The following is a 14,315-nucleotide window of genomic DNA, read 5'->3' as shown; positions in this document are numbered from 1 at the left end:
TCCAAGCAGAGAACGCGGAGTGTGCACTGCGTGCAAGGTAGCGCAAGCCTACCCAGCCTTGGAAGAAGGATGCCGGCTAAGGCTGGAGAGTGGTAGGAGCCTCCTCGGCCTGCTCAGGACTCGAGACTTAAGCTCACCATCGAGCCATGTCTTACACAGTGATGCAGAAGGCAGGGACCTCTTTCTGATACAAGCAAGGAGCTTCTGGAAAGCATGGTGATGCGACTTTGGAGGGCAGAAATGGTTACTCGCTCTAGGGTGGCCTCTAAGGTCACAGAAGCAGGTCCTTGACTTTGTTGGAAGGGCTAAGTGACAGTGAGAGGCAGGTGTTCAAGCACAAGCAAACAAACAAAAACTAACCTTGGCCGCCCATTGCGGAAACATGATTTTCGGGTCACAAGAACTGTTTGAGTCATTGTACCCCGATCGCTTCAGTGTGTTCACTTCTGGGCTGCAGCAAGAACGAGCTCATTTCTCAACTGACGGCAGCTTTGTTGAAAACTAAAGCTCACCATTCAGAAACAAACAGAGAAGAAAACCAGATACCTCCCTTCCAAAACAGGCCTAGAACAGTTGTTCTGAACTTGGGGTTCAGGAATGGACTTCAAGGGGCCCATGGACTCCAGTTCATATAAAATATAGCATGTAAAATGCTGTACATTTGTGCATTTTTTTTTTAAAGATTTTATTTATTTATTTGTCAGAAAGAGAGAGAGAGCGAGCACAGGCAGACAGAGTGGCAGGCAGAGGCAGAGGGAGAAGCAGGCTCCCCACAGAACAAGGAGCCCGATGTGGGACTCGATCCCAGGATACTGGGATCATGACCTGAGCCGAAGGCAGCTGCTTAACCAACTGAGCCACCCAGGCGTCCCACATTTGTGCATTTTAGTTTGCAGTACCTTTCTAGAGGGTTCCATGACCCGGGAAGATTAAAAGACACCGATAAAAGAAATTGGAAAACCTGACAGTCTTTATGTGTTTGCAGAAAGCCTGGAGGTTTCGGAGGCAGTGTTTGTGTGTCCTTCCTCGAGGCTGCAGTGGGGTGCACGGGCGGAGATGCTGGGGTGGCGGTCCAGGGGCTGCCTCCTGGGATGTGGTGGCGGAGCCACCTCTTGGAGATGTCACAGTCACTTGTAGAGTCACGGGTCCTCTGATGAGAGGACCTCTGAGTGCCCGGTATTTTTCAATTCTCTGAATAAGGACGTCGAAAGGAGCAGGCCAAGCTACTTGAAGACAGTCAGAAAGAACAAGGCTTATAGGGCTTCAGAAATTACTGTTAGAAATCTGAGAATGGCATCATCATGTCTGACGCCGCCAAGATGGTGAAGTGATTGAGACGGAAGCTTGGTCCCAAGGAAGCCTTTACCGATTGGAGAAGGCCGGGCCGGGTCGCACTGGGAAAAATGGAAGCGGAAACCGTTGAGAGTCTGACTGGAACTGGGGAGAACAGGCAGCTTGGATTCTCTAATCGCTTAAAGTTAACTTCCTGCCTGAAAATATTGACGCTCAGAATCACACCTTGATCTGAACCCGTGATTTCTAGGACTTTGTGTTTCTAGCCCAGTCCTTAGACCAGAAGCCGGCTCATTGACCAAGTGCTCTGGGAGGAGAGCTTCAAGCAGCTCTCCGTTTTGAAAGGCCTCGGTAATGTAAATAGGAACAGCAATCTTTCCAAGTTATTACCCTGTTAACAGGTTGACAGATATGTGCAAATTGTGACTCACTGCTCAATTTGGCACTAAATTAATGTCTTTGCGCGCCGCGTCTGCTCAAGTGTAAACTAGTCACCGCTGCTGTGTTACTGCTTGTTTGCCTATATTCCAAAGGTAAAAATTAAGGGAATTTGATCCTGCCACAGAACGGAGTGGAGCATATGGTGGACGTGTAGGAGGAGAGCACGCTGTTCCTACCTGTCCTCAGCCCTGCACTCGGAGTAGGACGCGACACGTTGCCGAGCTCTGTGCAGACGCTGGCGAGCTCGCGGGCTCGGGAGGCAACATCCCTAGAAGTGCTGAAGTGCTGGCAAGGAGGTGGTACGGCAGAGACCACCTCCCCTGCCAGCCTGCCCTCCCCTCCCCCCCCCTCCCCTGCCCGCCCCCCCCCCCACCACACCCCTGCAGCAAAAAGAAAGTGTCATTCTCTCTCCAGCTTTCTATCATCTGATGTTCCTAGCTTTCCTTATTTCTGTCAAGTAACTGGTGGTGGATTTGCGTTTTAAAGGTTGGGTGTATCTGAAAATGAAATGTTTTGATTTTTGCTTCTAGGATTTAGACATTGTTTTCCTCAGTTAAAAACGCAACTGACTTTCTCTTTTTGGCAAATACATAATGTCACCTGTAAAAAGAAAATTTGCATCTCCTTTATGTTAGGCGTGTGAATGAAAAACAGTTTCCTTGAGGTGCATTTTTACTTCACAAAATCTTTGGATTGAGTTTTCTGAGCTTCATCTGAGATCACCAATGGGAGAGGAAACCAAACGTTCTGCCCCAGATCTCTCTGCTGTCCTGTGTTCAGAGATCTCGTTAATGAAGGAATCCAGAAAGGCAGGGGGCATTTCTTGTCTGCTCGTGTAGAGCTCTGGCCCTCACTAATAAGCAATTGAAGTCAAGTAGTTGGTATGGAGTCCGGGAAATCCACACTCTGAGCTTGGTTTCCGGAATCGTCACGTAACCTACTCGTTCCCCTATTTCTCTAGCCTCCTAAAGAGCCAGGTTTTCCAGAAAGCATTTTGAAACCTTCAAGGTGAAAGGTACAAAGGAGCCAGATTATGATGTTACCTTGGTGCTGAAGTCCCACGTGTTCATTCACATTCTCCTGTCCAGAGCTATGATGGTTATTGATTGAGGATTGGTCCCGAAGACATTGCCCGCCCCCTCCTTATTAGCATATGCTTAGCAGTGACCTCCAATCACACAGGACAGTGGATTGTTGCTTCCTGCTGAGTCTGAAGTAATTGGGTTTCAACCATACACACAGATTTAGAAAAGAAGTATCTAAATGCAGAAGTGTTTCCAGTGACTTGACATGAAGTTTGCCTTGTGTCATCCACCATTTCAAAAAACATCAGGCAGTGATGCAGCATGATTTCTCTTCCTCCTTCCTTCATCTTTTTACCTGTTTATAGCATTTATGCCTAAAGCCAAGGTTGTATCATGAATCTACAAATCTAGAAGGGGACTGCGCGAGGTGACATGCAGTGTCGTGGTCTGTTCTTTACAGGAAAGGTGGTGTCCTCCGCCATTTTAAAAATCAACTGACTGGGAGGGGGAGCCTGGCTGGCCTAGTTGGTTAAGCATCTGATTCTTGATTTTGGCTCAGGTCATGATCTCAGGGTCATGGGATTGAGCCCCGCATTGGGGTCTATGCTAAGCATGGAGCCTGCTTGTTCCTCTTCCTCTGCACCTCCCCTGGTTCTCACCCATGCACGTGTGCGCTCGCTCGCTCTCTCTCTCTCTCTCTCTCTCTGACACACACACACACACACACACACACACACACAAATAAATAAATAAAATCTTTAAAAAAAAAAAGCGGAATTGGTGGGGGCACGTGGCTGGCTCAGTCGGTGCCGCATGTGACTCTTGATCTTGGGGTTGTGGGTTTGAGCTCCACATTGGGTGTAGAGATTACCTTAAAAAATAAAATCTTAAAAAAAAAATCAACAGCATGGGGCCTTGCTTTTAAGAAATACTGCTCATTCTTTCTGAGCTAGTTCACTTTTCAAGGCCTGGCCCTTATCGTACGGTCCTTCCTAGAGGTAGGAGAGAGCTATTTGGTACTGAGTTACTAAAAGCCGCTTACACACTCGAAAGGTGTCAGTCTCCCGTCGATTCCCTTTCCCAGGAGGAAGTGGCTTTCCGCACCCCCCCTTCTCACACACTGTTGCTCCGGTCTTCTTACTGTCCTTGTTACTTAGCGCTGGGCCTCCTGTGGTTTTTCCCTCCCTTCAGCTCCAAGTCTGAAGCTGGAGGACATTTCTCTGAGGAAAACCTGATAGGTTCCTCAGTACAGTTACTCCCTGCCTTTTATAACTGACACATTGGTGTTCACTTTTTAACAAATGGCATTATGTTGTCTCTTATCTCTTGTGAGCCCCTGGTTTTGAGCTGATATCGTCATGCTGTGAGTGGAGAGTTGATCTCCCTCTTCTCCCAAGAGAACATAGCTTGTATATGTCCCTGATCTAATGGATATGTAATTTAATTTATCATGCCCAATGGATACGAAGTCCAATACAAAGCTCTTAATAGATAGTTTTGCATCTCAGCTATTGTATTATACCTCCCCAGTGTGATTGGGTGGTGAGCACAGATGCTGGTATGATTTTATTCTCAGAGGATGTGAGCCAGACTCAGCTCTGTTGGTGCTGTGGGTTGACGTCATCACAGCGAGCCTCCACTGGTGGGGAGAGTTCGTCCCGCTCAGAGAGGGCATTTCTGCAGAGCAGGCCCGTGATGTCCCAGTACGAGCGTAGTATGTGCCAGCCACCGTGCTAAGTACTTAGTGTCAGTGATTAGTAAACCTTGAGAGTTAAAAGTTCCATTTGGGCCAGAAAAAGAGAAGATTCTCTTTCAGAGGAACGTGTCCAGGAAAAAATGGAACTGACAGGTTGCCTGGTGTGTCCGACTGTAGCGAGAGAAGTTTTAGAGTCAGGCAGAGAGTTCGGGGATAACGCGGATAACATTGTAGTAGGCACAGAGAAAACTAACCTAGTGAAAATCAAGGCAAAACAGGAAGCTGTACAAATGAATGTATGTACTTGTGGGCCCCTGTGTGGCTACTTAAAACACATGCAGGGATTCGGGGCGCCAGGGCAGCTCGGTCGGTCGAGTGTCCAGCTCTTGACATCGGCTTGGGTCATGATATCAGGGTCGTGCACTCAAGCCCTGCGTTCAGCTTCATGCTGGCCATGGAGCCTGCTCGGGATTCTTTCTCTGTCTCTGTCTCTCTCTCTCTCTCAAAAATAAATAAATAATATATATGCAGAGATTTTAGAATGTACACACCAAATATTGACTTAAGCAAAAATTATGATGTAACTTGAATTAGAGTCCAACCAGCAAGATAGGAATTCAGGTATTTAAATCCAAGAGAATTCAATCCAGGGAATTAGTTATGTAGGTAACTGAAGTGAGAAGCCAAACAGGAGACAGCGAGGCTACTGCCATCCCTAGACCAGAAGGGCAGAGGGAAGAGCCTCTGTATTGGAGCCCAGTGGCCAAGATGGTGACAGCTAAATTCTGATCTCTGTAGAAGAAAGTCACTAGGTCATGCTTAAAATGAAAAAGCATCCTTGCCACAGCAGTAAGACAGCAAAAAGAAAAGGCACCCAAACCAGCAAGGGAGCAGTAAAATTTGGACTATTTGCAGATGACATGGTACTATATATAGGAAACCCAAAAGACTCCATCAAGAAACTGCTCGAACTGGTACATGAATTCAGTAAAGTCACAGGATATAAAACCAACATACAGAAATCTGTTCCATTTCAATATACCAGTAATCGAGCAGCAGAAAGAGAAATGAAGGAATCAATCCCATTTACAGGTGCACCAAAACCAGTAAGACACCTAGGAATAAACCTAGCCAAAGAGGGGAGGGCCTGTACTCTGAAGGCTAGGAAACACCGGTGAAAGAAATTGAAGAAGTGGAAAGACACTCCATGTTTGTGGATTAGAAATGTCTGTACTGCCCAAGGCAATCTACACATTTAATGCGGTCCCTATCAAAATACCAACAGTGTTGTTCACAGAACTAGAACAAACAATGCCAGCATGTGCGTGGAACCACAGAAGACCCTGAAGAGCCAAAGCCGTCTTGAAAAAGAAGAGAGAGCTGGAGGTGTCCCAATTCGAGACTTCAAGTTCTAATACAAAACCACAGTAATTGGAGCAGTATGGCACTGGCACAGAGGTAGACACGAAGATCAATAAAACAGAATAGAAATTCAGAAATGAACCCACAGTTAGAATGGGCAGTGAGTCTTTGACAAAGCAGGAGAGAAGATGCAATAAGGAAAAGACTGTCTCTTCAACAAATGGTGTTGGGAAAGCTGGACAGAACATGCAAGAGAATGAAACTGGACCATTGTCCTTCACCTTGCACAAAAGTAAATTCAGAATGTATTAAAGACCAAAATGTGAGACCTGAAACCATAAAAGCCCTCGAAGACAGCGTAAGCAGTAATTTCTCTGACATCAGCCATAGCAACTTTTTTCTAGATAGGTCTCCTGAGACAAGAGAGACCAAAGCAAAAATAAAGTGCTGGGAGTATATCAAAGTAAAAAGGTTCTGTACAGTCAAAAGAAGCAGCCGATAAAACTAAAGGGCAACCTGTGGAATGGGAGAAGATATTTGTAAATGACATATCAGATAAAGGGTGAGTAACCAAAATATATAAAGAACTTATAAAACTCAACACCCAGAAAAAGAATAATCTAATTTAAAAAGTGGGCAGAAGACATGAATAGACATTTTTCCAAATAAGACATCCAGATGGCCAACAGACATATAAAAACATGCTCAACATCACTGATCATCAGGGAAGTACAAATCAAAACCATATAAGATACCCCCTCACGCCTGTCAGAAGGACCAAAATCAACAACACGAGAAATGACAGGTGTCGGCAAGGGTGTGGAGAAAGGGGAACCCTCTTGCACTGTTGGTGGGAATGCAAACTGGTGCAGCCACTCTGGAAAACAGTATGGAGGTTCCTCAAAAAGTTAAAAATAGAGCGCCCCTACCATCCAGCAATCTCACTACTAGATATTTACCCAAAGAATACAAAAATGCTAACTCAAAGGTATACACACCCCAGGGCATTTATAGCAGCATTATTTACAATAGCCAAATTATGGAAGCAGCCCGAGTGTCCCTCAGTTGATGGATAGAGGAAGAATGGATAAAGGAAAAAATACACACACACACACACACAGAAATATTATTCAGCTGTAAAGGAGAACGAAATCTTGCCATTTGCAACGACATGGACGGAGCTCGAGAGTACTATGCCAAGTGAGATAAGCCAGAGAGAGACAAATACCATATGATTTCACTTATATGTGGAATTTAAGAAATAAAACAAATGAGCAAAGGGGGAGGGAAAGGGGGAGACAAACCGAAAAACAAACTTGTTAACTATAGGGAACACACTGCTTGCCAGTCACAGAGGGGAGGTGGGGGGCACTGGGTGAAACAGGTGGTGGGGATTCAGAATTGCTCTTGTGAGGAGTGGCGGGGGTCGTACAGAATTGTGGAATCACGGTGTTGTACACCTGCCAGTGGTATCATGCTGTATCTGAACTAACTAGAATTTAAGTGAAAACAAAAAAATAAAATGAAATGAAAAAGCAAGAACTGGCATTAAAAACATATCATATAGAAATATGGCAGTAAATACCAGAAGAAAGCACTAAAAACTGGTTGGCGCTGAAAAGGAGGAATGAGGGAGTAATATTTTTTGTAAAAACACTTGTAAATCCCATTTGCCTTCTTGCCTGCATCACACTGATGAACAGCTGAAGAGGGAAGCCTTCAGGACACTGTCGCTTCGGGTTCTTTGACTGAGGCTCCAGTTCAGACGTGTGCATTTCTTTTTCCCACTCAGGTATGTTGATGATGTGATCAGCCGCATTGACAGGATGTTTCCTGAAATGTCCATCCACTTATCCAGGCCCAATGGCACATCAGCAATGCTTCTGGTAAGTTCTGCTTGACCTGTCTGTAGGGCCACGTAGAAGACTGGCCTCAAGATCAAGTCTCCAGCTCTGTGTCATAGGATCCAGAGAATGGAGACTAACTCCCAGTCTGATGGTGAATAGCGTGTTTCTCTTCACTGTATCCTATAGTTTCAGAATTCTGCACATTGAAACCTGGCTTTTGAATGAAACTGTAGAGCCCATGTGAGAATGACCCAGAGAGGAAATACACTGTAAGACCCTTCTGCCCATCAGTCAGTTCAGGATATTTTGGTGAATCTTTTCTGTTGTCTCAAAGGTATGCCCAACTGTTGGATCCTGCTAAGAAAAACACCATCTTAAAATAGAACCAGGTTCAGGGCTCCTGGTGGTTCAGCTGGTTGAGCGTCTGACTCTTGATTTTGGCTCCGGTCGTGATCTCATGGGCCATGAGACTGAGCCCCATGTCAGGGGCCCAAGCGCAGAGTCTGCTTGATGCTCTCTCTCCCCCTGCCCCCGGACCCTCCCCCACTCACTCATGTGCTCTCGCTCTCTCTTTCTCTCTCAAATAAATAAAATCTAAAAAAAAAAAAAAAAAACCAAAAAACGTAGAATAGGTTCTGTGGAACGTCACTTATAAAATCCATTGTGTACTTGAAGCAAGTGTTCTGGGACCTTATCCCTGATGGGTTCCAACCTTGTTTCTGGTTTTGACTTGCTCTGAGCAAGCTGGCCTCACAGCAGCACCAGCAGTGTTTGCCTTTCCATGACTTCACCAAAGGCAGGTGTGACTGGGAGATACGCTGGGACAGAAATGCTGAATTTGACTAGTCATCAGGAAGGCATGGAGAGCTCAGGGGTGTGAAGCTTTTCTAGCACTCTCTGTGATGTGTGCTTGAAGAAGACTTCTGAACGGATTTTGAGGAGCCCCACATTTTACAAAAAGCAGAATTAATTGAATCAAGAGTGGTGCTTTTCCACGGGCACCAGCGAGGTGAGCTTCAGGACTGAGCGTTTCGTGTCTTGGTAGCTGCTGTCGCTCGGGCCCCTCGTGGACCCCCCAAACCTCAGCGTTTCCCTCCGCACTGTCTTATAAAGAGCCAGTCCCCTGGGACGAGCTGCGACTCCCTCCAGCTGTTCTGCTGAGCAGAACAGCCTTGCCGTGCGTGTGCGTGTGGCTTTCTCTTAAGAAAGGAAGAGATGTGGGGCGCCTGGGGGGCTCACTGTGTTAAGCGGCTGCCTTCGGCTCAGGTCATGATTCCAAGGTCCTGGGATCGAGTCCCACATCGGGCTCCCTGCTGAGCAGGGAGCCTGCTTCTCCCTCCGCCTCTCCCTCAGCCTCTGCCTGCCGCTCTGCCTGCCTGTGTGCTCTCTCTCTCTCTGACAAATAAATAAATAAATCTTTAAAAAGAGAGAGAGAGAGAGACAGGAAGAGATGTGGGTTTATTAAATGGGTAATATCTCTTTCGTGAGAAAAAAATTAGTGAGCATCTGGACATCGTGCTACCTTAAATTCTTTCAGTTAAAAAATACAGTGAGTGAGGTAATACAGTGTTCTTTTTTTTTTTTAAGAATTTTATTTATTTATTTATTTGACAGAGAGAGAGAGAGAGAGAGAGATCATAAGTAGGCAGAGAGTCAGGCAGAGAGAAGTGGGGAAGCAGGCTCTCTGCTCAGCAGGGATGCTGAGGCAGATGCGGGGCTCGATCCCAGGACCCTGAGATCATGACCTGAGCCGAAGGCAGTGGCTTAATCCACTGAGCCACCCAGGCGCCCCTACAGTGTTCTTTTAATAGAAAAGGAAAACAATTTGTATCTGTCTACAAAGCACGCAATATCTTCTGCCTCCGTTAAATGCACAAATTGTCGAAGTTTTGAGATCCTCCAGACCCAGCAGCTAAAACATAAATCCTGCTTTCAGCGTACTTGACAGGGACCGAGGAGTTAATGAAGATAAAAATGAGAGCATCCTCGGTGAAATAGGTTTGTTCAAATTATTTCTGGGTCGTTGAGCTTCCATTTCCTGGTGGAGGTGGGGATTCGGCGTTGAAGGGAGACAGCCGAGGGAGCAGGGTCGTAGGTAAGCCGGGAACAGGTCTGAGATGAGTCACTTCCACCCGAGGAAGCGGCCTGTTACCTCACTGGGACCGTCGCCCCGTCTGCTTTCCCACGGAGCTGCTGTTTTGACAGCCCCAATGGAGGAGTTTAGGGGCTCGATTCAGGGGAGGAGCCCCATTCGACACGTGCATTGCTACCCCCGTGCGTGCCTAACTCAGAACGCGCTCTGCATCTCGCCGGCGAGCTGCCGCCTTCCCCAGGGGACGCAGAGCTCACGCCAGGTGGGGCGGTTTAGAGGAGGAGCAGTGGGGGCGCTGATTCGGAATCAGCGCGCGGGGTGGGTAACCATGATTTTAACATAACCGCTCGCGTTGGCTGTTGCTTTCACAAGATGGCATTTTATCAGGCCGCGCACCTCTGGCCCATTTGCTGCTGCACGCGGGCGCCTCCTGCCAGGCCTGAGGGAGTTTCTTGCCGGGCGAGGGGCAGGGCCAGCCGCTCCCCGTCTGCCCGCGCTCGGCCACGGCTGCCCGTGCCCAGCGGAGGGTGCTCGGGCCCAGCACCGTAGGCAGTGAGGGCACCCGCGGGAGGTGCGGGCAGGAGTTGGAAGGGGTGTGTTCCGGAGAGGAGTCTGGGTGGATTGTATACGTCTGGAGTCCAGTGTATTCTGGAAACTTCGGGAGGTAAGCTAGAGCGACCAGGACAGACCGTTAGGGCTGGTGACGCAGGACACGCAGGAGCAGTCTCTGCTGGCATCTCCTTGTACCTGCTTCGGCCAAGGTGCAGAGCGCGCCCGTGCCTTTTAGTAGAACGACATTTCCTCCTGAGTCAGCCAGGCTTCCTTGAGCACAGCCAACAGAAACCTGCTCTGATTAACTTAAGCAAGAAAAGGGTTCGTTTCTGTCTTTGTTTTGCTTTCTGATGATGCTGGCTGCTCACAGCCCGGAAGGTAGAGGTGATCTGCCAGGAGGGACAAAAACCAGGGCAGCCCTGGGCGTCCAGAGCAGGGTGACGGCCTTGTGGGGACCCTGTGGCCCAAATGACTCAGCAGCCCCTGCCTTCCCTCCTGTGCCCGTGCTACAGCCCGGGTGGAGCGCTCCTGCCAGGCTCTGCTGAGCTTGTTTGTCTGCGAGGGGAAGGAAGTCATGCCGTGGTGGCCCCGCGGAACTGCGTGGGGTGGAGGAGGTGATTCCCTGCAGGAGAGAGGCAGGGCTGGGAAAGCGGCCGTCTGCCTGCTAAGGGAGACGTCCGCATGTCCTGTTACAAGTCTCCAGGGTCCTTTGCTCCTCCCGTCAGTTACAGCTCTCGGTGGCGGCAAGTAAGATTTGGACCACCGGGCACTGAGCTGGCAATTTCTTCTTAAGTGTTATTATGTCATTTCATATATACAAACGAATGTTTATAATAAGTGTCGATTATAAAGCATAACGATAACCCCAGGAGCTCACCACTCAACTTAAGAAGCAGAGCATAACCAATCTGTGCCTCTTCCCAGTCCCTGCCTCTCCACCCAGAGTCACCACCATCCTGATAATCGACCTCTTCCCGTCCTTCTTTAAATGCCTTTTACCAGCTGCGCACGCTTTCCTAAATAATACACAAATTAGTTTTGTGGAATTCTGAACCTTATAAAAATAGTGTCATACCGTGTGTATTGTTTCCCCTTCCTCTCTCTCTCCCTTCCTCCTTCCCTTCCTTCCTTGTGTGTGGTTTCTGGGGTGGATCCCGAGTCAGCCAGGATACACCTGCTGGGGCTCGTACCTGTTGGTTGGGTCATCTTCACTCTTACGTAATGGTCCATTCTGTGACTGGACGCACTGTGTTCTTTCTCTGTGTGTGTCTGGGTTGTTTCCAGTTGTGCTTTCTGAGTAACGGGGACCTGAGCGTTTTGGCATCAGAATGCAGGTGGCTGTTTAGCCCAAGCTCCGGAGCCGGTGTAGGCCCCCATCGGGAGGAGGAGGGGGAGTGCTGGGAGCAGAGCAGAACAGACCGCTTTTTCCTCGGGGCCACTCGAGCTGTGGAATGCGATGGCGTGGTGCCCGCAATGGCCTAGGTGGGGGCCCAGAAACAGCTCTGCTAAAGTGACCTGTCTTCTGCCGTCAGCACGTTCTGCTGACTTGTTCCAGATCTCTTCCAGTTTGGGTGTGTGAGTACCTGCCGGGGGGGTTTTCCTATACACAGTAAAACAACGTAAAGTCATCGAACTCCAGGGCATCTGTGAACAAAAGGCAGGTGTGGTGTTCCATTCTGATCCTTCCTCCCTGCTAACCCCCAAGCAGCCACCAAGAAGCAGCGGAGGGCCTCAGATGTACAAAGATCTGTAATCGGGAGCCACAGTCTGGCATCAGGTTTCTTCGCAGTGAAGAAGGGGGAAAGGGAGGGTGCAAGTTTGGTACTTTTCTAGGGGATTGGGGTCACTTTGGCTCATCAAAAGCAAAACCAACCTTTCTTCGTTGGCTGTAGGCATCAGGGCTTCCGAACCCACTAGAACCATTAGGGGCAGCCAGCTTCCGGCCTGGGCGCTGCATTTGACTTGAAGTACGTGTATGTATCCCTTTCACATGTTTGGACCCCCAGATGGTGCATCGTGGGAGGGGCGGCTAGAGGAGGGAAGGGAGGACTCATAGGTGCTCAGGGAGTGTCTGCTGCGTAGATACGCGGATGACAGAGAAGAGCATCTTTTTCTTCCGTGTGTATCAGTTTGTCCATCTCAGCTGCAGGGGGCCTGCTGCTCAGGGGACAGGCAGCAGCTCTGGTGCTAGTTTGGTTCCAGACTGTCAGAATCATTATCGCCCTAACTTTTTCTGGCATCTTTGTGAGCCTTAGGTAATTGGCTGTATCCTGTAAACCCCGAGTCCTAGCTGATGGAACATATAAACTTTCAGCCTCTTACATAATCTTTAAATGCACTGTGGCTGGCTCTCTGCTCTGTTGGGGGGTGGAGGGGGCTGTTTTGGTGTTGTGTAAGTTAATAACTCATGATATAATCAATCCTGTTTCCGTTCTTTGAAGGGATGAGCTCAGCCATCCAAAAATAAATCTAGCTCTGTTGATATTTAGTTTCAGTTAATCTACCACCCAACATCCCATTATTAATTTTCTTCGAACAGTCAAAATATTGTAAGAGCTTAACTGAGTCAGAGACTAGAACAAGCAGCTGGTTTCTTTTGGCATTTGAAATATTAACCTACAATTTTTGACTGATCTGCTAGGTATACGAACGTAGAAAAGGAGGAAAAAATGAAGCCTTAACCATGATATTTGAAATATACCTTGATATTTTATAAAATAATTTTTCCTGATGTTATATGATTTACAAGAGATAAAGCTCATTTATCAATCTTTCTAAATACACATTTTCACTAACCTTTAATTTCTTTAACGTGTTCATGCCTTGCTTTTGAATAACGCATCTTTTTCGAACCGTTCAGACTGACTATCTCATTTTGCTCTTCCAGAAGCTTTCGCGGTAGGAAAGACTGTTGAACAGCAACCTGCTTAACTGTCCTGGGCTTCAGTTTCTCCACTGGGTTCCCTAGTTCTCGAACATTAGATCCAAGAATCACTAGTCTTATTTGTGGGAAATGCACATCCCTGGCAACAGCACAGAAACTCCCGTTCTTTGGCTCCAGAACAGAGCCCCAGGGACACATCTCACAGGTGCCCCACCGAAGCCTCAGATCATCTCTGCAGCCCCTCTGAGAACCGATATTCAGCCCATTATATCCGTGGCGTTCCGGTGAAGGCGAGCCTGTTTGCTAAGTCCCAGCTGTGGCGGCAGACTGTTTTCTGAGCTGGGTTCGTAAGGCATTCCTTCACTTCCTCAGTGAGTACCCAGAGCACCGGGAGAGAAGAGCGTGGCTGTGGGTGCAGCTCAGCTGTGACCGAGGTCCCTGCACTCATGCAGCCGGTGTTGGTGAACGGGAAGTAGGCAGGACACCAGCCAATTGTCGCTTGATATGGGGCAGATGGGGATAAGGCCAAGGGGGAAAGAAGCAGGACTGGGGCTAGAGAGAGACAGAGGTGCCATGGGAGTGGGGCTGGGGGTCAGAGAAGCCCTCTTCGAGGAGACACCTGCAGGAAGTGGGCCGAGGTGCTGAGCTGGGTCCGGGAGGTGCAGGGCAGGTGCAGAAGACCCTAGTGGGATGACAGTGGGGATGTTTGGAAAAACCCAAGAAGGCAGGATGGCCGGAGTGCCGGGAGCCAGCAGAGGAGATGAGACCGCGGGGTGGACCAGAATCACGGACTGTGTGGAGGGCTGGGATTATTTTAAATTTTACTTTATTTTATTTTTATTTTTATTTTTATTTTTTTAAAGATTTTATGTATTTATTTGACAGACAGAGATCACAAGTAGGCAGAGAGGCAGGCAGAGAGAGAGGGGGAAGAAGGCTCCCCGCTGAGCAGAGAACCTGATGTGGGGCTTGATCCCAGGACCCTGAGATCATGACCTGAGCCGAAGGCAGAGGCTTTAACCCACTGAGCCACCCGGGCGCCCCTATTTTAAGTTTTATTTTAACCTTAGGTGTAGAATTGAATTGATCATGATCCTTGATTCCTGACACACTGTCCTCATTG

General features: G+C 48.1%; 1 protein-coding gene across 2 annotated transcripts in view; it reads left to right on the top strand.

The window, feature by feature from the left end:
- LOC111145789 (mediator complex subunit 27) overlaps positions 1-14,315 on the top strand; it is a 193,784-nt gene that overhangs the window by 121,644 nt on the left and 57,825 nt on the right. For both annotated transcript variants that reach the window (XM_022501001.1, XM_022501003.1), the window contains exon 4: positions 7,610-7,703. In XM_022501001.1, coding sequence (XP_022356709.1) covers positions 7,610-7,703 — 94 coding nt within the window. The remainder of the gene's footprint in view (positions 1-7,609; positions 7,704-14,315) is intronic.

This window comes from Enhydra lutris, unplaced genomic scaffold (assembly GCF_002288905.1).
Source record: "Enhydra lutris kenyoni isolate GAN:26980312 unplaced genomic scaffold, ASM228890v2 scaffoldscaffold13, whole genome shotgun sequence".
Classification (NCBI taxonomy): domain Eukaryota; kingdom Metazoa; phylum Chordata; class Mammalia; order Carnivora; family Mustelidae; genus Enhydra; species Enhydra lutris.
Note: the sequence above shows the minus strand (reverse complement) of the source record. Positions and strands in the feature narration are given on the sequence as shown.